The sequence below is a fragment of the Electrophorus electricus genome, chromosome 13 (genome assembly GCF_013358815.1).
Source record: "Electrophorus electricus isolate fEleEle1 chromosome 13, fEleEle1.pri, whole genome shotgun sequence".
Lineage (NCBI taxonomy): Eukaryota > Metazoa > Chordata > Actinopteri > Gymnotiformes > Gymnotidae > Electrophorus > Electrophorus electricus.
Window position 1 is genome coordinate 2,737,395 of NC_049547.1, and position 25,860 is coordinate 2,763,254.

The 25,860-nt window shown below is 42.7% G+C and overlaps 3 protein-coding genes across 6 annotated transcripts in view; 1 reads left to right on the forward strand and 2 right to left on the reverse strand.

The window, feature by feature from the left end:
• LOC113574131 (connector enhancer of kinase suppressor of ras 3-like) overlaps nucleotides 1–8,780 on the reverse strand; it is a 41,598-nt gene extending 32,818 nt beyond the window's left edge. For all 4 annotated transcript variants that reach the window (XM_035532889.1, XM_035532890.1, XM_035532891.1 and 1 more), the window contains exon 1: nucleotides 8,512–8,780. In XM_035532889.1, the coding sequence (XP_035388782.1) occupies nucleotides 8,512–8,563 (52 nt within the window). In that variant the 5' untranslated portion in view covers nucleotides 8,564–8,780. The remainder of the gene's footprint in view (nucleotides 1–8,511) is intronic.
• A 3,946-nt stretch (nucleotides 8,781–12,726) lies between these two features.
• On the reverse strand, nucleotides 12,727–19,367 carry LOC113574152 (glutaminyl-peptide cyclotransferase). The gene is made up of 7 exons (XM_027004868.2): nucleotides 18,952–19,367; nucleotides 16,310–16,456; nucleotides 15,910–16,191; nucleotides 15,201–15,368; nucleotides 14,666–14,765; nucleotides 14,043–14,159; nucleotides 12,727–13,877 (listed from the first exon to the last, which is right to left on the reverse strand). The coding sequence occupies exons 1-7, from the start codon at nucleotides 19,030–19,032 to the stop codon at nucleotides 13,702–13,704; spliced, it is 1,071 nt and encodes a 356-aa protein (XP_026860669.2). The 5' UTR covers nucleotides 19,033–19,367; the 3' UTR covers nucleotides 12,727–13,701.
• Nucleotides 19,368–19,917: 550 nt separating this feature from the next.
• mocs3 (molybdenum cofactor synthesis 3) lies at nucleotides 19,918–25,762 on the forward strand. Its single transcript, XM_027004815.2, has 13 exons — nucleotides 19,918–20,140; nucleotides 20,277–20,403; nucleotides 20,513–20,605; nucleotides 21,380–21,500; nucleotides 21,622–21,696; nucleotides 22,406–22,523; nucleotides 22,707–22,815; nucleotides 23,200–23,262; nucleotides 23,376–23,539; nucleotides 23,978–24,025; nucleotides 24,260–24,356; nucleotides 24,505–24,612; nucleotides 25,556–25,762. The coding sequence occupies exons 1-13, from the start codon at nucleotides 20,039–20,041 to the stop codon at nucleotides 25,711–25,713; spliced, it is 1,383 nt and encodes a 460-aa protein (XP_026860616.2). The 5' UTR covers nucleotides 19,918–20,038; the 3' UTR covers nucleotides 25,714–25,762.
• Nucleotides 25,763–25,860: the final 98 nt, after the last annotated feature.

Genomic DNA, 25,860 nt, shown 5'->3' on the forward strand with positions numbered 1-25,860 from the left:
GCTTTTGGTTGACCTTAACATCTGTTCCAACAGGAAGCACCACCCCCTACCACCACTCTCCTCAACAGACCTGTACAAGCTGGAGTTAACCCTCACCATGGTTCTTTCTCATAGCAAGGCTCTCAACCATACACAGGCCCCAAAGGGAAGGAAGAGCTGCCTCTGGCTCTCAGGGGCTTGATTACATGAGACAGAAAGCCCTTCCACCGCTCACAGAGTGAACAACCTCCCAGTGGGACTCTGAGCCTAATCTGACCTCCCTCCACACACACACACACACACACACACACACACACACACACACACACACACAAAGAGAACAGAGCCCCCTCCTGTGCTAGCCATGCCCGCCAAGGGTGGAGAGTGGGAAACACAGTATGTACAATAGCTGCTGCCACTGTTACTCGTTCGTTCCCTTTTTTATTTAGAGGTTTGGGCAAACCTGCGGGGATAGAAAGAATGTCCATTGTTCTCCAGAGGTGTCCTATTCTAAGACATGCCAGCATTCCACAATGGTGCTCCCTGGGTAGACAACAAGGTTATAGTAAAAAAAAAAAGCCCCCTTGGATGCGCAAAGACCTTTGCTCTGATGCATGATTTTACAGACCAGAAAGAAAGCAGATTCAGTGTTCTGCGTAAGAAGCATAGCTACATAGGAACAGGGCGAGGTGACCAGGAAAGATGTGCATCCTTGTCAAATAACTTCCAAATCCTTGTCAAATAACATCTTTGTCAAATAACAAATAACTTCCAAACCTAAAAGACTCACTTTGGCAAGCCCACAATTTGTTAATTGTGTTTTTACACAAACTTTGCAACTGCTTCAGCATCGAGAGAGAGAGAAAATAGACAATCCACTAGATGATGAGGGCAATGGCAACAGATGAGAACACAAGTTCTCACAGCTGATCAGAACTAGTCCTTCTGCCCCCAGGCAGAAACTCACTGATTTGGACTAGAATCCCGTTCAGAGACTGGAAGATAACGAGATGACGACAGTTGAGTGGGGCATGCTCTGGGCCACAGGCCTAATGGCACCACAGCGGCAATGGCCAACCCGCATGTCGTCTTACAACGGCTGCTGGAAGCTGAGGGGTGAAGAGCTGAAAGTCCTACGGGGAATTGAAACTGACCTGACAGGTTTGCTGCGGGTCATATACAACCTCTGTGCTCATCATCATAGGGCAATCTTGTTTTGGGTACATTTTCTTTAGAGCTAAGACTAGCGGCATCTGTTTAGTAGTGTCATCTGGCAACAAGGTTTTTGGGATAGTACACCCAGTAATGGTTAGTTACGGGACTCTGTTACTCAGTTCAGCTACGCAGCACCTGAACAGTGAGGAAACTAGGGCAGTACTGCATGAACCATATGCCAGGCTGCCATTTTCAACAGAGTTTTCATTCTTGTGCACTATAAATTAAAAAAAAACAAAACACTTACACCCAATCAAATGAAACAATCTTAAACCAACCAGAAGACCTGGTCTAACCAACCAGAAGACCTAGTGGTAAAGCACCCTTCAAATTCACTTTTGGGAAGGCAATACTACCTGTGGATCAACAAGCTGAGGCCTGAAAAACTCTCTAATAATGAGAAAATATTTCTTTTGAGAAGTCCCTAAAAAGGAGTATGGCATCATAATGCCAGTGCTTCTGCATGTTGGACCCGCCCTCACACAAGCATCCTCTGCTCAGCACAGAGCAAGCCTCATTGTCCGTTAACCACTCAAACACCTGCTCATAATCATGGAGCAGAGAGGCTAGCGCCTCTGTGTCTGACAGACATCACAGTTGGCGTACGTTATTACTAGAGCTTCCTCCACAAGTCTTGCTAAAGCCAAAAGAGTGCGTTCAGCAGGGGGCAAATGTCAATACAGATATGGAGTAAGGAGTGGTTTGGGACCCAGGCACTCCCCAACCTACCCCTCCTTCTTCGTCTGTTCCCTGGCCCCCAGGGCAAAACCACAATTACAGAGGAGCCTCCTTGCTTAGTCACGGAGGCAGGGACACCTATCTTGTCCCACCCTGGCTTCAGTGTAACTCGCATAGCACTGACAGCAAAAGCCATGTAATGGAGGAATTCTTTTCTCAATCATGAATTATGCAGCCTGTGCTTTGCCCAAACCATGAAAGCCCTAAACATAGGAACCCAAGAACCTCCAACAAACAAGCATTCTAGAGCACTACCAAAAAGGAATGTGTTTCTGAACAGCAGACTCCAAATCACAGTTAACCAGATAACGTATTTACGACTTATTTCCATATATTTGTTGGCAATTCGATTTTTACATCTGTGAAAAATGTCAAGTTCACCAATGTCAATATTTACCAATGCTATTGCAAAGCATTGATGTGGAAACATCTCGTGCGTAAAAGTATTAAATTATCTGTGTAATGTTAAATAACTGTTAAGGACATTGCTAGGCTTTATGTGAGATCAGCAGCAAAAACCAGATTTTCCACAATTTTGCTATGTGAGTCAAAATTCGAATAGAAAAGATTTTTTCAAATGATTAAGCTTAGGGTTTCTGACAATTAAAGGCCCTAACTTGCAGTTGCACTTGACTATTGATAACAAAATGGTTTAATGGTTATTCAATAGACTATGAGTCATATAACACCAGGAATAAACAAAACCATTAAATATCTAAGAAACAGCAAATAGAAATTTCTGATCTCCCCAAAATAATGAGGATTGTTCATAGAAGCTGAGTGTTAAAACAAACATTATGAAGGTAATTCGTTTTGGTAACAGTTTACCATGTACTGCCACTATTAAAAGCATCATGACGAGAGAAGATTCGAAATTACGCATTATTCCTCACAGGCCGACACAAGGACACTGCTGGCACAGTGAAGCTGGAATTGCTCCACTCAGTAAAGCAACACATTCAATTATATGTCATCATAAGAACCAATATGCAGGTCTGTATGCATGGCTTTCCAAAGCAGACACAAAACATTTATTTCTCATGTCAGCTTGGCGTTCTCTGATGAGGGCTAATTCTGATAACTGACAGTCAGAGAGGGTCCGGAGTTAATCAACAGTGGGGTCTGTCAAGCCTAAATCATCTGGGAACACATGGCTTTGGGATCACCTGAAAGTCACAGTTCCAGTTATGCCTGATGGTACAAATCAGAAGAAGGAACACACTACACTTCCCTGGTGTAGTACTACACGCTTCAAGTGTCATACATAGATGCACAGTTAAACTCTGATGCCATTTACGTCAGGAGGTTTTGAGCCCATGTGAATGTGGAGGGCGGGGACAGACATGCTTCTCATCGACTCAGAAAGGTGACAGATGCTTATGAGTCACTATCTACCAGCCTTTGCTCACATCTCTGACATCCACAAGAAACTGAGTCAGCTCTGTGAGACTACAGCTCCTCCCTCTCGCTCCAGCTCTTGCGCACACACGCACGCACGCATGCACATACGCACAAACCTCTACTTCAGGAGGCCCCAAACCTAGTCGCAAAGACATGATGAACTGCTGTGTGTACACTACATGCATTAGCACCAAGTATCTCCTGTATCTAGAAATAGCAAAATTACCTGCATCCCAAAATACCACATTACCACTCAGACAATCTGTACTTTGTCAACATCAATGCTGATGTAAAAAGCATAAATTTAGCCCTGCTTTTATTTTGGCAGCCTAAGTGAAACCTAAGGCAGAATTTCCCATAATTCTCCGGGGTGGCTCTGGCTCTTTGTATGCGTCTGTGCAGTACCACCCTTCCTCTGTTTACCCAAAGGCAGGTGGTGGATGGGGGCATTATGCTTTGACCTTTACAGCACACGGAGAGAAAACCAAGTCTTTTTATCCTTCTTTACAGTGGAAGACACAGATCACCGACATAGATTTTGACCAGAGCCTCGGGTATCAGGTGTCAAGATGTTTGTTTATACCATCACCAAAATTTCTAAGTTATAGAGGCCTACACAGCAACTGTATCAATTCTGAGACAAAGTCTACGATGGCGTGTTGAGGAGACTATAACCTAGTCTAATCTAACCCAATGAATAATGGCAAATAGTGCCCTTACAAACAACTTATATATCATATCTACTTATATGCCAGGATGGCTCAGTTATTGTAAATTTCCAGACCGTAAGACTTAATCTCAACTGTGATTGGCAAGAAATTATACTGAATTGTTTCTACACATCTTATAGCAAGTGCAAAGGGGAACTTCCCAATGAAAGCCCAAAGTGACAGTCAAAGCCTGCAACTGCTCTGTTTAAGAGACTGGGAACTGCATCCATCTTTCCACTCAGTCATCAGCTTAGTGATACAAAACAGCTGGCAAGCAGCTACAGCCTACTGTCTGTACATTATGAACCCTCTAGCAAATTATTTAGTAGGTAAAAAAGGTGCCATGTGACAATAGCTGACTGCCATGTCACAGGAAAATTCCTTTGTTCCCCCCATGTGTTTCCATGTCCTCTTTCATCTAGCTTTCTTTCTTCTTGGCTGATAGAGTTACATTTGTTATGGAAAAGAAGGAAATTATGTCTGTATGGTATTATATGCAATGGTGCAGAACATGGCCTAAATAATAGATAAGAAAGCCTGGAGGAACTACTGCAAATGGCACGCATATTTAAAAAGAATACGAGCAATAAAGCTATGGGTTTCTGGCTACACAAAAAGGTTACTGGGTTAAGCAGAGCAAAACCTGTCGAAGAACTGACAGTGTCAGGCACTGCTAGAAAGTGTGGACATGTCCCTACATGTTCCAGATTTGAATATACCTTTATGAAGAGAAAATGAGAACAATCTCTTGTGACTTCATTTCTTAACAAAATTGCTGCCAAAATGCCAATGACAATCACCAAGTGGAATGAAAGGAAGTGTTTATATATAGTAACAGTATCAAGAGTCATTTGGTCATCGTTTCAAATGCCACAAATGGGAAGGAAAGAAGACTGGGGCATAAAGGAATATCTGTAGCGATTTTCCCCTTTGATCTTTTGGGAGTTTGGCTGTTTAGCCGTGTACATTCCATTCACAAGCAGAGGTTATTTAAACATAGCTTTGTATAATGGCACAGCAAACATTCCTTTTGCACGATTATCACTGGGTAATTTACCACATAAAGCTACATGGGTTTATACCAAACATCCTGCACATTACAGCAGTCTTGGTTGGAGGTCTAAGCTTGAATTAATAAGTTGAGGGAGAAATTACATCAGCCATAAAGCAGGATGTCCCAATACAGTATGGTGAGGCATCTGAGGACTGTAAGGAATGTGCCTTGTTTGATAATCCTTACAAGGATTTTTTGCATGAGTCCAAAGGCATTGCTTTACACTTTCATTACTTGAAATAGCAGCAGTTATTTAAGATCCCTACAACAACAATCATATAGTCTGTACTGTTTCCTGAGTATTGTCAACAAAGAGACTGAGGCTGGAGGACACAGGACCGATGTGCACGAAATGCCTTTTCAATTAAGCGATAGCATACAAACAACTTATTCCATGCTACAAAAGAAGCATGTTCTCCTTACACTGCAGAATGGCCATGCATCCTACCACAACCCACGACCCTTCATTCACCAATCAAATTGGCTTCTGCAATTAATACACAAATTTGCATGAGGAGAGAGTCGGCATAGGAGGAAATGCTACATGCGCTGCTGCAGCGACAGACACTCCTGTCTCTTCGTCTCCGTCCAGCTTGGGAGTTTAACGGGCATTCCATTCATTTCATTTCGGATTAGCCCTCAGCAGCACAGACAGCCCGCTGTGTCCTGACCCCCTTTTCTGCCCAGCCAAGCAGCCATGCAGCCCCAGTGACCCACGTGCACCTGAAGTCGCATTTCTTCCCCTTGTCACGCTGAGCCAGGCACTGGCGGGGTTTCTTCAGTGAGGCCTCCTCTCTTGGGGAACGTGGGGATCCAGCACAGCCCACACTACGCTCAGCTGATCTGGCATCTTTGCACCAGGACGTTCGGATTGAAAGTAAAGGGCAGCAATTGGCCTTCAGCCTCGCACACAAACACACAGACACACACGAGGCGAGCGCTTATCACCACGCCCTCCGCAGCACACAGAACATAGATTAATGCAAATAGCAACGGAATCGTCTGGGTGTTTGTCAAAAGGGGCTCTATGTAAAAACTACCCAGCTTGAGGCAAAGTACCTGGAGTTGAGAAATACGTATAATTAGTTCCACTGCTAAGACACACGTTTCTAATGGATTGGGCCACATGTTCTGGATCAAGGACTGCAATTCTGAAGGCACTATTGCACACATTAAACCTGAAACAAAGCATGTACGGGAGAATTTCACACAGCCCTGTAAGGGACATGGAGTGGAAAAAAAATATTAAATGGTTGGGAAAAATTCTGTACTTTTGCAAGATCTTGCAAAGTTTTTTTTAATTCAGGTCAGTGTACTTCCACGTTCAGCAACATGGAAGCCACAACAATGGAGCACGCGCACCCATGAGAAAGGTTCATAGATTTTTATTTTGAGATTGGGCTGACATATGCACAATACACAGCACAGATGTGATATACAAATTATATAGCACAGTTAATTAAGACCTCACAACCTGATTGGTTGTGAAGCATTCTAACTGTGCTGATATTTGTGAGAACACCACTCCAAAAATGGAGTGTGCGCACACACACATGCATGTGCAGACACATTTTCTGCATTCAGAGGTTCTGCATTCTGTAAGCCTCGATCGTGACCTCCAGATGTGTTTCACTGGATCCACAGCCTTCTAATCAAACCTCAAGCTCTCAAAAATAAACTGACTCCATTTCCCATGCCACAATGCTACTTCTAAGGACATAGGCTCATAGGAGTTAAATCATAGTGGGAAAATCCATTATATAATGTTTTATACACAATCTAACACTGCTACTGTAAATCTGTAAACTCATCAATGGTGTGAGACTACACTCCTAGAATATTTCAATGAATGCCTAACACCTGTAGTCTATGAGCACTATGAGCACTAGTCTATTATCTGACATGCTGCTTCTCCTGTAGGTCATTTTTGAGTCAGAAGAACTTCTGGCCCAAGTCCCTCTGCTGCACTTTTACAGTAGTGGCTCTGGATGTCTGAAATGCCTTCACAGAGGCATAAAAGAATGAAAGGCACTCAGCTGTCTCACAGTGAATGTGGGAGTTGGACAAGTAGGGGGAAAAACAGCAGAATGAGCAAGTGTGAAGCTATTCGGTCCAGCTTTCAGCGAAACCTTCCCTAAATAGCCTGCAGACTCGCTAGAAAATATTATATGAACACTCAACTATATTAGGAGATTAAATCAACATATGCTATAATGGTGCATGTGCGTGTGTGTGCGTGTGCATGTGTGTGTGTGTGTGTGTGTGTGTGTGTGTGTGTGTGTATGTGTGTGTGTGTGTACGCACACAAACATGCTTCTAGAGAATGTGAGTGAGAAAGACAGGCAGACTTATTTCTATGTACTAGACCAGTGATTTATTATAAAGTTATAAAACAGATATCACTATTCTATAATATCAGTAAGGCCCCTGCCACAACAGTATTAGGTTTGCAGTAAGTTACTATGATGATTAGGCAATGAATGAGTCACAACTGCAAAATATTGTTCCCAAGAGAAAGAAACTGCCTTGATGACAGGTCACTGTCATGAGAAAACATTATTGCACAAACATAACCAACAACCAGGAGACAGGTTGGTGCGCCTTTGTGAAAACTAAAACATCCTCATAGCCCTGAGGAGTTTCTTCCCATAGAATGATCCAGTTTAGCTGTAGTTTATAGCCTCCCAGACTAGCAGTTGTGGCAGTGGTACAGTGAGAGGTTCAGGAGTTCTGTCTTTTTTTTTTTTTTTTGTAAGGGGGGCTATTTGTTTTTAGGGTGAGGTTAATGCTATAACAAAAAGCCATTCACAGAATATGTTGAAGAATAAAGAATTTAAACTAACATAAGTAAAACATGCAACAGGTCAGGATCAAGCTTATCGATGTGATCATGTAATGCCAAAACAGTCGCGCTTGCTAACACTAATAACACCAAGAACATAACAGTGTAGACTGGAATAGATTCTTGATGGATAATGACAAGATAGACGTCCACCTTTAAAACCTCCCAGTCAAAACTATGGTAAATAAATAAACAAAACACAAACTTTGACAGAGGTAAAATGTCAGGCACAATTTTCAAGATAAAAACGAAAAACAGCCAGCAATTGGTCTCGTCACTGCTCGTCACAATATAACATCAGCGCACAAAGTTTCAGCAGTTTGACCGAACAGTCAGTCCACCAAGAAAAGCCGAACACACGCGCGCGCGTTTACGCGCGCACGAGCGCTAGTTTCTACGAAACTACAGGTAAATCCACGCGCCTCGCTACATATCCCACGCGCTTGGACACACGGGAGACCTGAGGGAGTCACTGTGTCCGCTTTTCAGAAGAAGCTTGCAATTTCGATTGATAGATTTTAACAAAAAATGTTGTTAAGATACATCTTAAGTGTACTGAGTCTGTAACTCACCTCTCATCCAGTCGACTACCTGCTTAGGTGTCCAACTGGTTATTGGGTCCATTGTTAAAACTTATGAGGTAACGAAATTCCTGGGAACAAGAAGGTTAACAAAACGCTGACTGCCGCCACAATCTAGAACTCACACTGCAGACTTTAATCATTCTTTCTTCATTGTACAAGCGGATAAAAGAAATCCAGTTATTTTAGGTTTAGCCTGTCACACCGTGTCCACCTGCACACGGAACCAGCGCTCCTTCAAACACACATAACCAGTAAGGAGCGATATTAAACTCGCAGTGACAGAGGGACACAAAGTAGTCAAAGGGATCAGATTACACAGGCTGCTCCTCCCCTCAACAAGTACGCCGGGAGGAGGAGTCGCTTCCCACACGTTTGAAACCAGCCGCCAGCAAAAGAGGGGAAAAAAACTTTTCACGTTAATGACAGTGTGGATAAAATAATGAGTATAATTTATTTTACAATTGTATAGTCTATATTTGTGGGATAAACCCTATGTGCCATGCAGTAACAAAATTCAAGGCCGTAGCAACTTGATTTCAGACCAATCCACTAATTTCCGCAACAAGTGTGCAGATGAATAGTTCCTATACATTTGGTCAGTTAATATACTTTTCAGTACAGCATTCTGAAGATAAACATGTATAATCTGTAGATAGACAGATATTGGTTGATATTCTGGCTCATTGGTGCCCTCTGAAGGTTACCAACACACCAAATACACACACACACACACACACACACACACACACACACACACACACACACACACAAAGAATGATCTGGATAAGACCCTGAGAGTAAATATGCTCCAGTAGTGGTAACATTGTCAGGACAGGTTTGAAAAATGGGCAGACAGGTAGGGTTATAATAGTATGTGAGTCACATGACACAGGCACTCTGAACTAAGCTGGCATTCCCTTCTCCACTTAAAAACAATCCATGCTTCATCAAATATTGGTGTTCACACAGCCCTATCTGGAGAGCTATAGGGAGAAATTAGTGTACCTGTAACTACACCTTCAAACGTATCATAAGCAATAAAACACTGGAGACAGGATCTCTAATTATTTCTTCCCTCTGGCAGTTTATTGGTGTATTGCAATACCATTGCAATCCAGTTCATGCCAAATGAACTGTTAAAATAAGACATTATGATCTTTTACCTATGTTTAATAAATATATATTCCTTTAGTGAAACAACAACAACAACAACAACAACAACAACAACAACGATAATAATGATGATGATGATGATGACTATATTATTATTATTAGTATTATTATTATTAGTATTATTATTATTATTATTATTATTATTATTATTATTATTATTATTATACAGTAAATTATAGTATATGATAATCATCAACATTATTGTTGGAAAGCTATGATGGGTTGGTTTAGTTTATTCCTATAGTATGCAAAGGCCCTATGATGGATTACAGAATAACTAGGAATTAACTGGTCCAGACTCTGATTTTTAGAATAACAGAGGAGAAAATAAGATCTTCAGGAGAACTGCAAGCATATCAAAGCAGAGCCTAGAATTAAAGAATTCAGGAGGCCTGCTTTAATAATGTAGTTAAGTAACTTTAACTGTCTATGAGTGGGGATACTGCCATAGTGATTGCTGGGGAGTGTCACGATACAGCCCCGCCCCCTCCTCAAACATCTTTGTGTGTGTGTGTGTGTGTGTTTGTCTGTGTTGCCACGCCCTCTCGTGTCATTCAGCTGTTCTGCGTTATGTGTAATTGTCTTGAGTGTATATATGTCTCCTGTGTTGTAGTACGTGTTGTTGGTGTTTGAAATGTGCTTAGTGAGGTGCGCTGTGTTAGATGTGTCAACTGTGTGTGGAATAAAATGTATGTTTGAATGTGCCCCTTCTCCGCATCCTGTTTGCCTCATAACGTCACAGAAATACCAACCGAAGAAGGATGCCTGGGAAGGGCAAGAAGAAGGGGAAGAAGGGGAAAACACACATTTCCCCAAATCGTGCCCGCAATCCCTCCGTGTTCTTGGGTAGCCTCCTGACTCCCGCAATAGGAGAGCGTGGTCCGAGTGCGGAAGTGGAGGAGTCACACAGGACTATGTCTGACTAAAATGACTGGTATAATGATTTTCAGTCCTCGGAGTCGGACACCGCGGACTTCTCCCTTACTGCGGTGAGGCCATCACTCCTCCTGGCTTTGATCCATGGGATCGCAACGGGGGAGGGACCCGCTGGGTACTCGGAGGTGGAATCCGTAGGGTCCTGCATGGACTTCACAGAGGGCTATGCGGAGTATGGAGAGCAAGGGAAGTGCAGTGACATCACTCTGGGGTTGGACCGATGGTCTGATCGAGAGGAGAACCCGTCGATGGAGGTGGAGGAGGTACCTCAGGGGGATCCTTCCTCTCAGACTGAAGTCACGAGCTCTGAAAAAGACGAGTCCCCAGCACCCAAGGCTCCACCTAAGGCTCGGCCCAGGGCTAGGTGCTCTGGAGCCAGCAAGCAGCCCCGGGTGACCGACGGAGAGACGGAGTTGTCGGCGGAGGAGGACACTCCTCCCCCTAGGGCGAGGACCATCAGAGAGCAAGCGCCTACGCCTAAGCCTCGGGGAGGTAAAAAAAGCAGCGGTACCGGGGTCTGCTCCGCAACCAGGCAACACAACCGATGCGCCTACCAAAGCGCATGCGCCGGGGTCTGGACAGTCTCCGCCAACCAAGCCGGCGAGAGACCCTCCCTCCCAGGCTGGTTGGCGTCCGACCCAGCCAATGGCTGGGGCTTCCTCACTCTTCCCCGGACTGTTTAATTCATGTATTGTTGTGCCTGTTCCTGTAACCGTGTCTCTCTCCGTTACAATAAATGCGCCTGTCCCTTTGTTCTCCTTTGTGTCCATGTCAGTCCCTGTCAGTGTGTGCATTCCGGTGTCTGTCGTTATGTTAGTTAGCCTCGTTGTTTGGTGTTGGTCTCGGCTCCACAGCCCGTTAGGCTGGCATGCCGGGAGTCGTGCCCTTGGGGGGGGCTCTGTCATGATACGGCCCCGCCCCCTCCTCAAATGTCTTCGTGTGTGTGTTCGTCTCTGTTGCCACGCCCTCTCATGTCGTTCACCTGTTCTGTGTTGTGTAATTGTCTTGAGTGTATATATGTCTCCTGTGTTGTAGTACGTATTGTTGGTGTTTGAAATGTGCTTAGTGAGGTGTGCTGTGTTAGATGTGTCACCTGTGTGCGCAATAAAACGTATGTTTGAACGTGCCCCTTCTCCACATCCTGTTTGCCTCATAACGTCACAGGGAGACGTCACAGGGATTTTTGTAGGTGTGTATGTGAGTGTGTGTGTATGTGAGAGACAGACAGAGAGAAAGAGACAGAAAGACACAACCATATAAACATGATGTGTATACGCAAAGCCTAATAAAAAAAATTAAATGTAGGCCTTCAAAAATGAATATACCTGTTCTGAACCAAAAGCTTAGCCTTGCTAAATGCCACACAGCAAAACCTCACAACATGGAAGTGTCTTTACATCCCAGACAGGTGCACAATAAATCAGGTTTCAGTTTCAGCACAGGCACTCAAGAACCAACTGAAAGTGGTACATTCTTACTGCAACGTGAGCTCCAACTTCTCAATGGCAAGGTGTTTAAAGTTCTCCTAAAGGTTTGCTTTTAAAGAATATTATACATCATATAAATCCATCTACATCTGAAAACAGCTGGCTGATCCCACAAGTAGTGGCTTTATTTAAAGCCACATCTTACATGCAAAATTTCAAAATAAAAATTAGAGACAAGCCAACCTCAGACTCAGTGTGCAGCTGTACCTTAACCAAAGGGACCAGGAATTCTATATGCTTAATAAACACTGTAAAAAGGTCAAGGCTCAGAGCTTGGGAAACCTCATTTCTGTCAAGAAAGGAGTGAAACAAGGCCCTTTGTGGCAGGTCAGTGCAGCAAGCCATGGCAATGTTGGCTGAAGTCTTTTGTGTGTGTGTGTGTGTGTGTGTGTGTGTGTGTGTGTGTGTGTGTGTGTGCTGGGAAGACACAACTCTAATGAAGCTCAATGCTGAATCTGAGTACTGGACCATTATCACCATCATAGGCAGAACAGCAACACTATCAAAGGTTCCTATTTAAATATGCTCCCTGGACAAGAACGTCCACCCAGAAATATGCGATGGCAGCAAAGACAACATAATCAAATAAAATAAAAAAAGAGCACACTTCAATTTTAATGTTTTAATTCAACATCTATTTAACATCTGTAGAACCAAAGTTTTTAGGGTGATGACTGGTAAAAAATAGACATTATAATATTTAAGACATTCCAGAACCATGTTTAATGCTAAAGTTGTTATTTATTCCTCCTTTCAGTAACCTCAGGATTGACACATCACAATTCGATTGAGTGCCACAGGCTAATATCTCTGTCCTTCCATCCCACTCTTCCATTCTTTCCCTGCACTAATTGCCACATTGTAATCAAAGGAAAACAGGCCCCATAAAGCTAGAGGTCATATTTAGTGTCTGACAGAACAATGAGCTTTAATAACCCATAACAGGAACATTTTCAAAAGGTTCTTTACACCAAAACGGTGGACAAACCCAACTGCTTCCACCTAGAGCCTTTGTTAAAAATAATTTGACATTTATTCCATTCACAGTTTTCTGTGCCACAGATCACAGAATTAGACAGAAATGTTTCCCTTTCTCTGTGGTACAGATATAGGCATTGCCACAAAGAAGCTTTGCAAAATAGAAAGGGCACATTGGCTCTGATAGTAGGATGACTGATTTAAAATACAGTGCTTCCTGGACATGGTTTCATTTAGACACATGCAACATTTGGATGCAACAAAATCCATACACAAGAGTGGAAACTAAAGACTGATATTCACTGAAATAACTCTGAGCTGTGCAATTTGTTACACAACCTATTTGAAGGACCTCAGAGTACACGCCTCAGAATATGAAGGTTTAGGAATAGGCTGAGGAAAAAGGATCTCAGGAAACACATTTGGCCATGTGGTGCCATACACAAAAAGCTTTTAATATAGCACACAACAAGTACACATCTGATGCAGGTGAAGCCTAATTCTAACATGTGTTGTGTGGAGGACCATGTTAGCTTTTTGAGGTTTTGGGACTTCAGAGTTGACGCAATTGATACTGATGCATTAGGCAGAAGGAAAGGGACCATTAAGGGGCATCTGGGAGTGGATTCTGGCTTTTCATGTTGAGATATTCCAGCACAAAGACCTGCAGGATCTTGTTGAGGTTGTGGATCGTGGCCCGGTCCAAGTTCTCTTCGTTGTCATCAAAGGTGTGCCACACAGAAGGAAACGGCGTGGGGATAAGATGAAGAACCCGAACCCCTGCGGGACCAGGAAGGGTACTGGGTTTTAGCGCAGTTCTCTAGGCTTCCAGCAGTCTCACATGGGGGAACATACTGCATCAGCACATTCATAACTTCTAATGATGCCCTGCATTATTCTGCCCTAAAGCAGTGCCATGTAAAAGAGATGGCAAGGTGGTATTACCTTTGTTGAGGAAGGGCACGTGGTCATCCTGCACTGGGCCCACAGTAAGGCCAGGCCAGAAGTACTGCACCTCATTGGGGTGATCTTCCAGCTGGCCCAGGGCGTGCAGACGCCGCTCTGGAAGCAGACAGACAGAACAGTTACTACATGACCAAGTCTGTAATGACCACACAGTGTTGGAAACATAAAATGCAGATAAGCACATGAGTTAGGAAAAGCATCTGAACTCTTGAAGTAGAACAGTGTCTTGCACTCAGGTCAAGTGATTGTGCAATAGTTTAATGGCATGACATCGTAGTGAAATATGACTGGGAAGATATAACTGAGATTAGACCAGTAATCACGAATAGGGAGTTCTTCTTTAAGAATCAAGTCTGATAACAAGCTGAAATGGCTCGTTCCATCCTCTAAGCATTTATAATTTTTGACATTTATTTAGATTTGCACAGGGTCACAGTATCCTTCTAAAGCAATTACCCTCCTCCATGATCCATACCATCTGCTTGTCTGTGAAGGACAGGAGGAGGAGAGACAGGGAGAGACCCCTCTGCCAGAGTGGGGGAGGAGAAGATGGCAGTCAGCAGGGGTAATGAGAACATTACAAATGGAAGACAAAGGCTCACCGATGTTCTGCAACCTGGAAAGCCACCTGGCAGTATTGGAGAACTGGTTACCGAAGCGAGGCATGGGAGCACCAATCAAATCCAACAGAACAAAAAGATCCTGTTTTTAAAAAAAAGGAAAGAAATGGAGGTGGAGAGGATGTGGACAGAGTGGAACAGGGTGAAAAACAGAGGAGGTTAAAAAATAATTTTTGGATTATATAATAAGGCTCAGCTTCCGACCGGTCTTTGAGATGAAACATATGTCTTTGCTCATGTACTGTCCACTGTCTGCAGCACTGCCTTACTGGGGTGCCTCCACACCAAGGCCTCATAAGACTGCTCAGCCATATGTGTTCTCAACAAACCTGTCTAGTCTTATGCCCTAAATACAACATAGAATTAGCATAAGGATTACTGCACACTAATCTGGATTGCATGCATGGTAGCAGTAATTAAAAAACACAGCTGTGCAATACTACACTTCATGCATACATAGTTGTAGAGTCCCTGATGTTTACATGAACGGCTAGGCATGTTTGCGAGAGAAACGCACAATGCCATGCAGCTGGTTTGTGTCAGTGGCTCCTGGGGGGTGTGCAATGCTTTCCATTTTGTGCGCTAGGTGACGGGAGCCATACAATGAGTCTGTGGAGGACCACTGAAACAGAGCCTCCTCTCCATCAAAGAACAACAGCTGTAGAGACAGGTCTGACCCCGAGTCCTGAAAAGGGCACAGAAGACACACTGCCATCTAGTGATGAATCTATGACAATACACTGACTTAAATTCATGTTGCATGTTTCTAATTTGACCCTGTCCAGGAGACCTCCAGATAACTGAGGTGTTTGAATAACCACCGTGGGTATTTATAGCACATTAACTTAACAATGTGGCAACTGTTGGTTGTTTCTTTTCCAGTCATCTTTTTTGTCTTTAACTCTCCCCTCTTTGCCTGATAAATTTCTACTGTTTCTTCAGTATAGTCATGTTCAGCATCAAATAAACATAAACATAAAGTTAACTGACTTGAGCAGTAAGCATTTGCCAGCTCCAACGACCTACACAGTTTGGTGATTTGTTCAGCTCCCAGTGGAAAGATTCACAGTTGAGTTAAGATAGATGTGTTAATGCTGGGAATACTCTAACGCAAGAAATCCGCTCTATCACAATATAGCTACCACATCTACATTCCATATCTAAGTTATTGCTGAAGTGGAACAGTCCATCTTGGAAATAAAACATATTCTTCATCCATTCCTCACCTTTAGAGTCTCCAGCTCAGGGTTCAGTGCTCTGGCCAGCTCCAGCATCATGGAGCAGGGCACAGCTGAGTCAGTGGCTCCCAGGAAGACCCGCCCATGCCACTGAGGGGGGTAATACTTGGAGTCATAGTGGCAGGCCAGCACCAGGTGCCTCTTGGCAGCAGGGTTGAGAGTGGCAATTATGTTAGTGAAAGGCATCTGGCCGTAAGGTGTATGGCCTTGGAAGTGATCCTCTGTCACCTCCCAGCCTGCCTTCAGTGAACCCAGGACAGATTTTATATGCTGTGGGAAGAGAGACAACACACAGATGCTCCATACGATGAGAACGTCTCGGTCGACTTTAGCCTCATTTCATTAGCCTGACGTGCACAGATGCACATGGCCGCACGCGCGCACAGACCTGCTGCACCGACTGGCTTCCTGTTGAACCTGGGTAGCGCACCACCAACATGGGCCTCAGGTCCTTTTCCCACATGCGGCCAATATCAGTGTGAGCTGAGACGCTGGTCAGATCACCGGAGCCCAGGGTTCTCGCCTTGTGATAGAGCTGTATGGAGAGGAGAACATGCCCCAGGGCCATGACCTTACTGCAGTCTGGGCTATGAAAGATGATCAGATCCTCATATGGGGAATCAGTGTGGACAGAAGCTGCAGATGTAGCATCCAGTGGCATTCTGCAGAACTGGTTGTTGTTGACATTTCCATGATTCAAATGGCATCGAGAGGCCAGTGGAGATATATGCCCGCTTGCCACAAACTGTTAGTACTGCTATACTGACCAAACTTCACTGAGCTTAAAACTGACATGACTTATAGAATATAAAAGCACTATGAACACAGAATCAGCAGCCATTTTAATAGCTACAGTTATTCTATAGCCTGCTTAAATTATAATTTGTAATCCACAAATTTTGGCAGACACCAAACACTGTGCTCAGAGGTTAGATCACTGACGTGATTGTACTATGCATAACTGAGCTGCATTTTGAGTCTTACACGAATAAACTGTTTTAAAAGCTGGTGTGGTCTGCATATTTTGTGTGTATATAACAGCATAGATACCTATTCAAACTATTATGAATACAAATATAAAGAAAGCAAGAGATTCAGTACACTTGAATATGATGGTGAGCAGAAAAAGAACACACTCTTCCAAATAAATAAATCTTTGTTCTTTGTTCTCCCTTTGAATGACTCATAGACTCAACCCCTAGGCACAAACCCACTCACTTAGGAAGTATTACCTTTGGGATGCACTGACTAAGCTGTCTTCAATGGAAGGGGGAAGGGTGCTTAATAATTGGCCCACTCAGTGTATGAGTTATATATATTTTAATTATTACTGTCAGATGTCGTTCATGCCCTTCCTTTGACTGTTGTTACTGTTCTGGATGAAGCCCAAATCCAATCTAATGATTCTTTAAATTTCTTACTGATTTTATTGCTGCCTTTAATCATTCCTGTAACTCTATTGATAAACAATACTAATTTTTGACACTGTATTCAGGCAGAAATATTTCCCCAGGCATTAGTGTGTTTACCCATACAGCACTAAATTAGTACACTACAAATGGTCCCACGTGAAATGTGTTGGAAACACTTAACTGCACTGTTGTGACAGAACATGTTCATTCTTGCTTGTAGGAGAAATTATAGATTGTATATGCCTGGTGGGTAATTATGTGGTCTGAACCACACAAGACACCACAGAACTTTCAAGAACATTAAGTACATGGGTGCTGCATCTGGAAGTTATTCACAGAAGAGAGGACATGCAATCTGCTAGGCTGAATGGCCTCTCATTAGGCTCTGAACACAAGCCAACGCTTCAGACTATGAAGAAAGACCAAAAAGAACCAGAAAATATAATTCTTAGTAAGATACTGTAGAAGTGTCCCCTCGAGCCAAACGCATTTTTCATGGTATTTACTGAATGTGACGTCAGACTCGTTAGTCTTATTTGGTTTCAAAGTCCGTTTAGGCTTTTGTTTGTTGGTTTGTTTTGTTATGATCAATTATACTCGCTAGAAATTCCCAAGCACACGAATCTGTTAAACAATAACTTCAAAATGTAAAACTGTCCCATTTAAAAGCGTTTGGTGCATGGTCACTTCTCCAGCCTGCACGCTGATCGTAAATTCAGAGTATGCCCATGTCCAGATACAGATATTACGGAACGATGAAGTTCGTGACGCAAGATTTATTTTACACAACGTGTACACAACCCCACTGAGCCAACAGTGAACCGTGAATTACATTGCAATTGAAAATTCATACAAATCCTCCCGGGAATTTGAGAGAGCTTTGACGGGATTCCATTCTAGTTCTATAAATATCAAGATCTCCATCGGTGGATCAATGAAAAAGAGCGTGCTGCCATGGCAACAAGGCGACGGAAGAGACTGAACAGCGTAGAGTGGGTCTAACGATGCTATGCTCAAATCAGATAGATAAGACGCAATCTGACCACGAAAGTAAATGCGCTCTTCCACAATTGGCTTGGATTATAACACACAATGTCCCCTAATATGCCCAGGCGAGATCATCTCATGATGATCTCATACTGAGACAAATCTGTTGACTAATTTAATCTCAGTATGGTAAACTTTTAGTTTAAAAGCAAATAACCTGACAGAGACCGAAAATGGAAGAGAAAAGAAACGTCATCACTATAATGCATTTGGAAATAAACGCTTGTATATCAAAAAAGTAGGCTATACACAATACAGCACCCATATGAGAGAAAGTCTGCCATAATTCGCACATTGTCGGGTTTTATATTCTCACGAAAACTTACAGCTGATGGGACAACTCGTGTATCACTGATAACAAAACTAGCAATATCAAATATATAGGCTACCGTCACATATACGAAATATTGAAAAATCGGATTTTGTTGCCCGATAGGCAAATAAAATGCGCAAAAATTCCGAAATTCCAGTCCATTCGTCAGAGTCTTTAGAGACAGATTTAATTGGATCTACACGCAGACGAAGGTAAAAAAAAATCTCCCCGTAAAATATGTAAGATAAATAAAGGTACCTTTTCTTGACTCCATGGTATTTGGCCATTGATGTAGCCCGTACATGCTACAAAGATGCCAAGGAAAGTAAAGAGACACATGGTCCGACTTCGCCTCGAAGTGGCAGCTTTCCCTGTTTTACGCACGGCGCATTCCACACGCTCTGGCTCACTGAGACCTCCAGATCATGTGAGGCACTTGAGGGAGGACCTGAAGGCTGGGGCACAGTTAGCTGCACTTTATTCTTTTAGACGGAGCCAATGGGGTCGTAAAACAAACAAACAAACAAAAAGTATTATTCCTTACAGAGTAATGGAAATCGCAAACGATTTGATTTCTTTTTTCACCCTCCTATCAGTTAGGCAGTTGATTCCACTTAAACTCTCAAGCATTCAATCTAAGGAGTTTTAGCCTGTGGCTCACAGAATCGTATTGGTACGGCTAAGCACGTCAGTCTGACCTTAAGGGGATATTACATGCAGACCGAGACCGGAGATAATAAATGGGGAGATGTGAGGGGTTTCAGGTTGCAGTTTGGACTAAGCTTCCTTATGTTAATCTTAAAGTGTACTATTTAAAGACATAACGCTAGCATACAAGCGATGAGAAATATTGGGGAAAATGTTGAAAATGAGGCTGTGATAATTTTCAGAGGTAATTAATAACAATAGTAGTAGTAGTAGTAGTAATAGTAGTAGTAGTAATAATAATAATAATAATAATAATAATAATAATAATAATAATAACTGGCCCAAACTAGATTACTGAATATTATATTAGGACAAATACATTAAACCTGTGTTAAACCTCTTTTCTTTATTCATCAGAAAGCGTGAACACCTGCTTTATTTTGACGTGTAAGTGGCAGAGTTTCGTGTACTTTGGCCCGTGTGTTAAGGACATGGCGTTTACGGTCTCTTCTTTGATTGGTTAGAGTAAGCACGTGCCCCGTCGACGCTCCCACGCGTGTTTGTGGACGTTTGTAAACCAGGAAATGGGGACGCAAACGTGTGTATGAGGAGGTCTACACGTTTAAGTGGCTAGGAACCATAACGTTTTAATTCTGTGCGTGAATAACAAACGGGCTGGTTTGGGAAAAAATATTTGATGTTCGACATGGATGACGGTATTGTAGCGTTGAAGAAACAGCTAATAGAAAAAGACATGGAAATTGCTGCTTTAAAAAAGAAACTTGGCCAAATCCAAAAGGTCCGCACCAGCTAGCTAAAGCTAAAGCTCGCATTACGTGTCTATCACAATATGTAGAGACAGTCCTGTTTCTGTATTTTCTGTTCAGAACAGTATTATCTTTATCTAATATGTTGTTTTCCTTCTGTTTCTTTAGGCTAACTCTTTACTAACGGATTTGCAGGATAAGGTATCAGCTCTCTCCCCTTTGAAAAACACCTTAACAAATGATGACATTTTGAGATACAGTAGACAGCTTCTCTTGCCAGAGCTCGGTGTTAAAGGTAATAACATAGCTAGCTAGCTGCATTAACTTAAAACCTTGCCAAAACCACGTTTGCCCTTAGATTTCTAAAAATAAGCGCAAGGACAACTTGTCTGGTATATTTCCAGGTCAGATGAGTCTTTCGAATACATCTGTTCTCGTTGTGGGATGTGGAGGATTAGGCTGTCCCCTTGCACAGTATCTTGCTGCAGCAGGTATAGGTGGGTATACCTGTGTACGTCAGCTGTGGATGTGGATGTTGGTTTGATTTTACTCTGAGATGCTCCCCTGTGCAAGCTAAGAACAGGTAAAAAAAAGAAAATCAATAGTGTCTGAATAGCATCCACTAGTCTAATCAACAATACATTAAAAAAATAGGCAGATAGCTTTGGTAGTGCTGTAGTTGACCACCATTGAACACAGCAAATTAAATAGAGTTTTATTACTTACCTGGAAACAAGTAAAAAGGAAACATGTCTTGGCACACACAAAGTGACTTAGGAGTGCAGCAAATGTCAGTGTCAGATTTACACTTCTGGGAAATGTGTTCTTTATCCTAAACAAACACAATGGGCTGGCCTAATATAATAATAATAATAGTAATAATAATAATAATAATAGTGTCATGCAAAGAACCATACACAAACACATAAGAAGTGTATAGTGGCTGGCTTTGCAAAACATGACTGCTTCCTCTTCCGAATGAAATTTACCAATGAAAAAAGCTCACTGATTACCAGACACTGTTGGACAGCATATACAGGCTATGTATGATTGTGTTCTTTATCCATTAATGAGTTTGTTCCTACTGTCCGTCATATCTATGTCAAATGTACCACTCACCAGTCTTTGAAATTTCATACATTCAAATTAAAATCTGTTTATGCACAGGCTGTGTCCCAGTTCACAATTTGCCATGGGGCTATGCCTAATATAAATGTCATGTGTCACTGTAACCTAGCAGTCTTCCAACATTATATATTGTATCCTTGCAGGGCGGTTGGGGCTACTGGACTATGATGAGGTGGAGCTGAGTAATCTTCACAGGCAGGTGCTGCACACGGAGAAGACCCGAGGGCTGCCCAAAGCCCTGTCTGCAGCACATGCTCTCAGCAGGTACCTCCCAAACCCATCCACAAATGCGGAACATGTCTGAGAACCAGACTTTCCGATGCTCTGTGGCCTTAAGGACCCTGCTGAGTATGGGTGCTGTGCGCTAACTTTAAGGTTCTCACAGGCTGAATTCTAGAGTGGAGTGTGTGCCGTATCATCTCAAGCTCTCGTCTGCAAATGCCCTCTACCTCATCGGGCAGTATCCTTTCATGCTGTGCTACTGCAGAAAAACAAATAAATGTTACAGAGTATATTTTGGGGATTTATCTTAAACTCTGGATTTATTAATCTGAAGGTATATTATTCAGTAACTTAATATGAATTGTTACTACTGTGCTGTGAATATTTGTTCCTTAAATGAGCCCTTGCAATGAAAAACCATATATCAGCCATTTCCCTTTTTTTGTGTAATCAGTTATTTTCGTTTTTGATTTTGTACATTTACATTAAAATTACATAATAATGCAATATATGCTTTATTTAGACTTACCTTACTTCATTCATGTGGGCATTTAAAAATAAAACTTGCAATAATGCATTATATTATTGTTTTTATTTTGTAGGCTGCAGAAAAACGGACGTGTGGTTTTTTGTTGCAAGTTCTCAAATATCATCAGTAATGTCAGTGCACTTAGCTATCTTTCTCTCAGTGAGATACTTGAGAAACCTTTGAGCAGTTTCCATTTTGCCAAAACAAACATCTATACTTGACAAACACTAATGTGATTCTGATACTGAATCTCATTCTGAAATATTCAGTAACAACATTATTAAAAGTATGTAGTTACTATACTAAGAAAGGAGAGACTGCACCAGCCAGCAAGTCCTTGCAGTGTAAAAGGGTTGAAATGCAGTACAATATTTGAGCTGCTTTTTACTTTTTGAGTCCTTAACTACTTGTTCTTCATGTATGACATTGTGGCAGACTGTTCAGATAATGTCCCTACACGCTACCTTGTCAATGATGCCTGTGTTCTGAGTGGCAAGCCTTTAGTGTCTGCTAGTGCCTTGCGAATGGAGGGACAGGTAAGATTGCTGTCAGAGCAAAATCAAGCCGACAGCCACAGGTACACAAGCATGCATGGACATACTCCAGAACCTGGGTGTGCCTGTGATTTTGGAAGGCATTAGTTGCTGCCTTTACCTAAACTTTGACCTTTTTGGCTGAGCAGAAACTGGCTTGCCTCCCTCTTGCTTTCTTGCCTGTAGCTCACTGTGTACAACCACAGAGGAGGGCCCTGCTACCGGTGTCTACACCCCATCCCCCCACAGCCTGACACTGTCACCAACTGCTCCGATGGAGGGGTCTTAGGAGTGGGTGAGTCTCAGTGCATCCCTCAATTAAAGTAAAACCATAAACCAGCTTGGTAACAACATCTGATGGGAGAAATGCTATATAAATAAAAAATGAATAAATGAATTACAACATGTAGAGGTACCTGCCAATGTTTAACTTTACGACACACTGCCTATGCTATTTCTCTACTGAAAGGCTTTTTTTTTCTAAACTGGGCTTAATTTATGTATGGAAAACACCCCTTTGTGTGCTGTAAATATGTATGTGTATAAATAAACTGTACTTATGTAAAGCGTTTACTTTTCTACATGTGACTACATTTACTCCAGATAATTATAGGTGCCCAGAGTTTTCAAGCCAACTCGGAGTCCCTGCATATGCAAACATGTTTCCCTCTCCTTGCAGTTCCTGGAATCATGGGTTGCCTTCAGGCCTTAGAGGTTCTGAAGATTGCCTCCGGCCAACCATGTATCCTTCACCGAACCTGCACGAAAGAACCGTAGCTCACAGTGCTGAGTCTTTGCCTCGCACAGGGCCCCTCGATATGTGGCAGTGTGTCTCTCTTTGACTGCCTCACGCAGCTTCATTTGGGCAGCAGCTGCTGATATTTGACGGCCAGGAGGGCCGCTTCCGCGCCATCAAGCTGAGGGCCAGGCGGGCAGAGTGCGATGTCTGCGGGGAGACGCCCGCCGTCACGGAGCTGCTGGACTACGAGGCCTTCTGCGGCATGGCTGCCACGGATAAGGTTGGTTCCGTATGTCAGTCTTTTGTCAGCTGCAGAGCTAGATGCTTCACTTTCCATGTGCAGCAATTTTGTGTGACTGGAACAGACCTGCTGTTCTGTTTAGTAAATGTCCACAGGAGGTCACTGTGACTCTTCTAGGAATATTTGAACTCAGATCAATGGGCAGTAGCCTACTCTTTGTTTCTAAAAAACACTTGTCTTTGTCTTTGAAAGCTAAATAAGGCACGCAAGGCCATGTGAGAAGCAATAGAAAATCCCTACTCAGAAATCTCTACCAGTTTCATAGAGTTACTATAGTCTTACATGCTTAAGTTTCAGTGTTTGACCAGTATCTGACAGCCCCCCAAACACCCCCAAGTCAATACCAACCAATAATAATTAAATGCACTATATACTGGAAAGAAAAGTGGTCATTTTCAGTGTTCATCTCTTTCTTAGTGTCGAAGACTGAATCTTCTAACCGCTGAACAGAGAATATCTGTGCAGGTATCATTCATCTGTGATTACTTTGTCTAGTGCTAGTACACTAGTGCTTTAATTTAGATTTTTTTTGTCTTTACATTCTCTTATTATAGCACAGCTTATGTAGTTAATCAGACACACCCCTGTACAGCTTTACCACTGGATGAGTGTTAGAAAAATAATTTGCCCTGTATACAATTAAACAATTGATCTCAACTTTATCCAAGTTCTGTGTTGAACTCCAATGCTTTCCTGCAGGAATACAGAGGTATTGTGGACAGTGCTTCTCCTCACCTTCTACTTGACGTTCGGCCCAAAGTCGAGGTGGACATTTGCCGTTTGTCAACTTCAATCAGTACGCTGTCTAATGGCTTTATTTCAGTACAAACCCAGGGCAGATATTTGTCTTTTTTTGCCAAATGAGAATGCATTGTAGAATCTCTTATGCCCATAACTAATTTGATCACAATGCTGATAGTTGATTTCTGTTTTGTTATTGATAGACATTCCACTTGTCAGTTTAGAGGAACGAAAAGCAAATGAGGTGAACTTGCTGAAGGAGAAGATCAAGGAGCTGAAACAGCGGCCAAACACCGACGCACCACTCCCGGGTAAGCGTGGGGTTTTATGTCCACACGTTGTGCTGGGACACGTCACTGCTGCTGTGGATGTATTGTGAGATTTTTCCCCAAAATTTTAAGCATACTAAGAAAGTCTTTTAGAAAAACGGAAAATATTTGTTATAGGGTCAAGATGACATTTGTGTAATAAATTATTCAAGTGCAATAAATGTCAAGCTTATTATGAATGAAGCGTATTCCTCTAAGGAAATCAGTGGGGGGTCTCTGACGCCCTCCATGCCTCCTCCAGTCCTCATCCAGCAAACCTCCGCTCTCCTCAAACAAGTGCGCTGCTGCACGCCACACATCTCGCACTCGGCAGACCGCTAGTATTGAGCCACGCCTGTTAAGCGATCCTATCTTGTGTGTACAGTGAGCGCTCCCTCTGCGCGCTAAATGCCAGCGGCCACCTATCGCAGGGCACCACGACCAGCTCCACGCTCCAAGGAGAACAAAGGAGGGGTAATCGGAGTTTCCTCAGACCAGTTAGGCCTTTGTAATGTTGCATTGCCAGATTACTTGCTTTTCTTGGATGACCAATGAGGATAGAGGTAACGGCGTTGCTAAGCATTCGTTTTCCATCACAGAAATAGTCTGGTCATCAGAAACAGCTGGCCTCCTGTTCCATAAACAAGTATTTGTATGGACTGTGTTTTTATTAGAGATGAGAAGCTCTATTTGAGCTAGCATGTTTCGATTAAGATAAGATTACTTAATACAGTTGCCTGAAATAAGGTTTGTTTTGGGCAATGACTGACATTATGAAACTATGCTACTAGCGCTTTTTTTCCTCCAGCTCCCAGAGGCACAAGAGGACAAACTGTGTCTCCAGCCTTTAGCATTCCTTTTTATGTGTTAGAGTAGGCTTGTAGGGGACCGGGATTGAGCTAACACCACATTTTCTTTCCCTCGCATCCTCTTTTCTCTTTGCTAGTGTTTGTGGTGTGTAAACTTGGGAATGACTCCCAGAAGGCGGTGCAGATCCTGGAGAAGATGTCTGGAGCAGAGCTGGAGCAAATCACCGTGAAGGACATTTCGGGAGGCCTAATAGCTTGGGCGAACAAAATTGATCCCTCTTTTCCTCAGTATTAAGTGACCATTTGTTTCTTGTACTTCTTTTTCCCCAATTAAAGTAAACCTGCCAGTGTAAATTGCTGTTTGTGACTGTTTTGATATGACACTTTTTTTCCCTTTTCTGGTCTGTAGCATAATATGAACTGAGTACACTGCAAATCTATG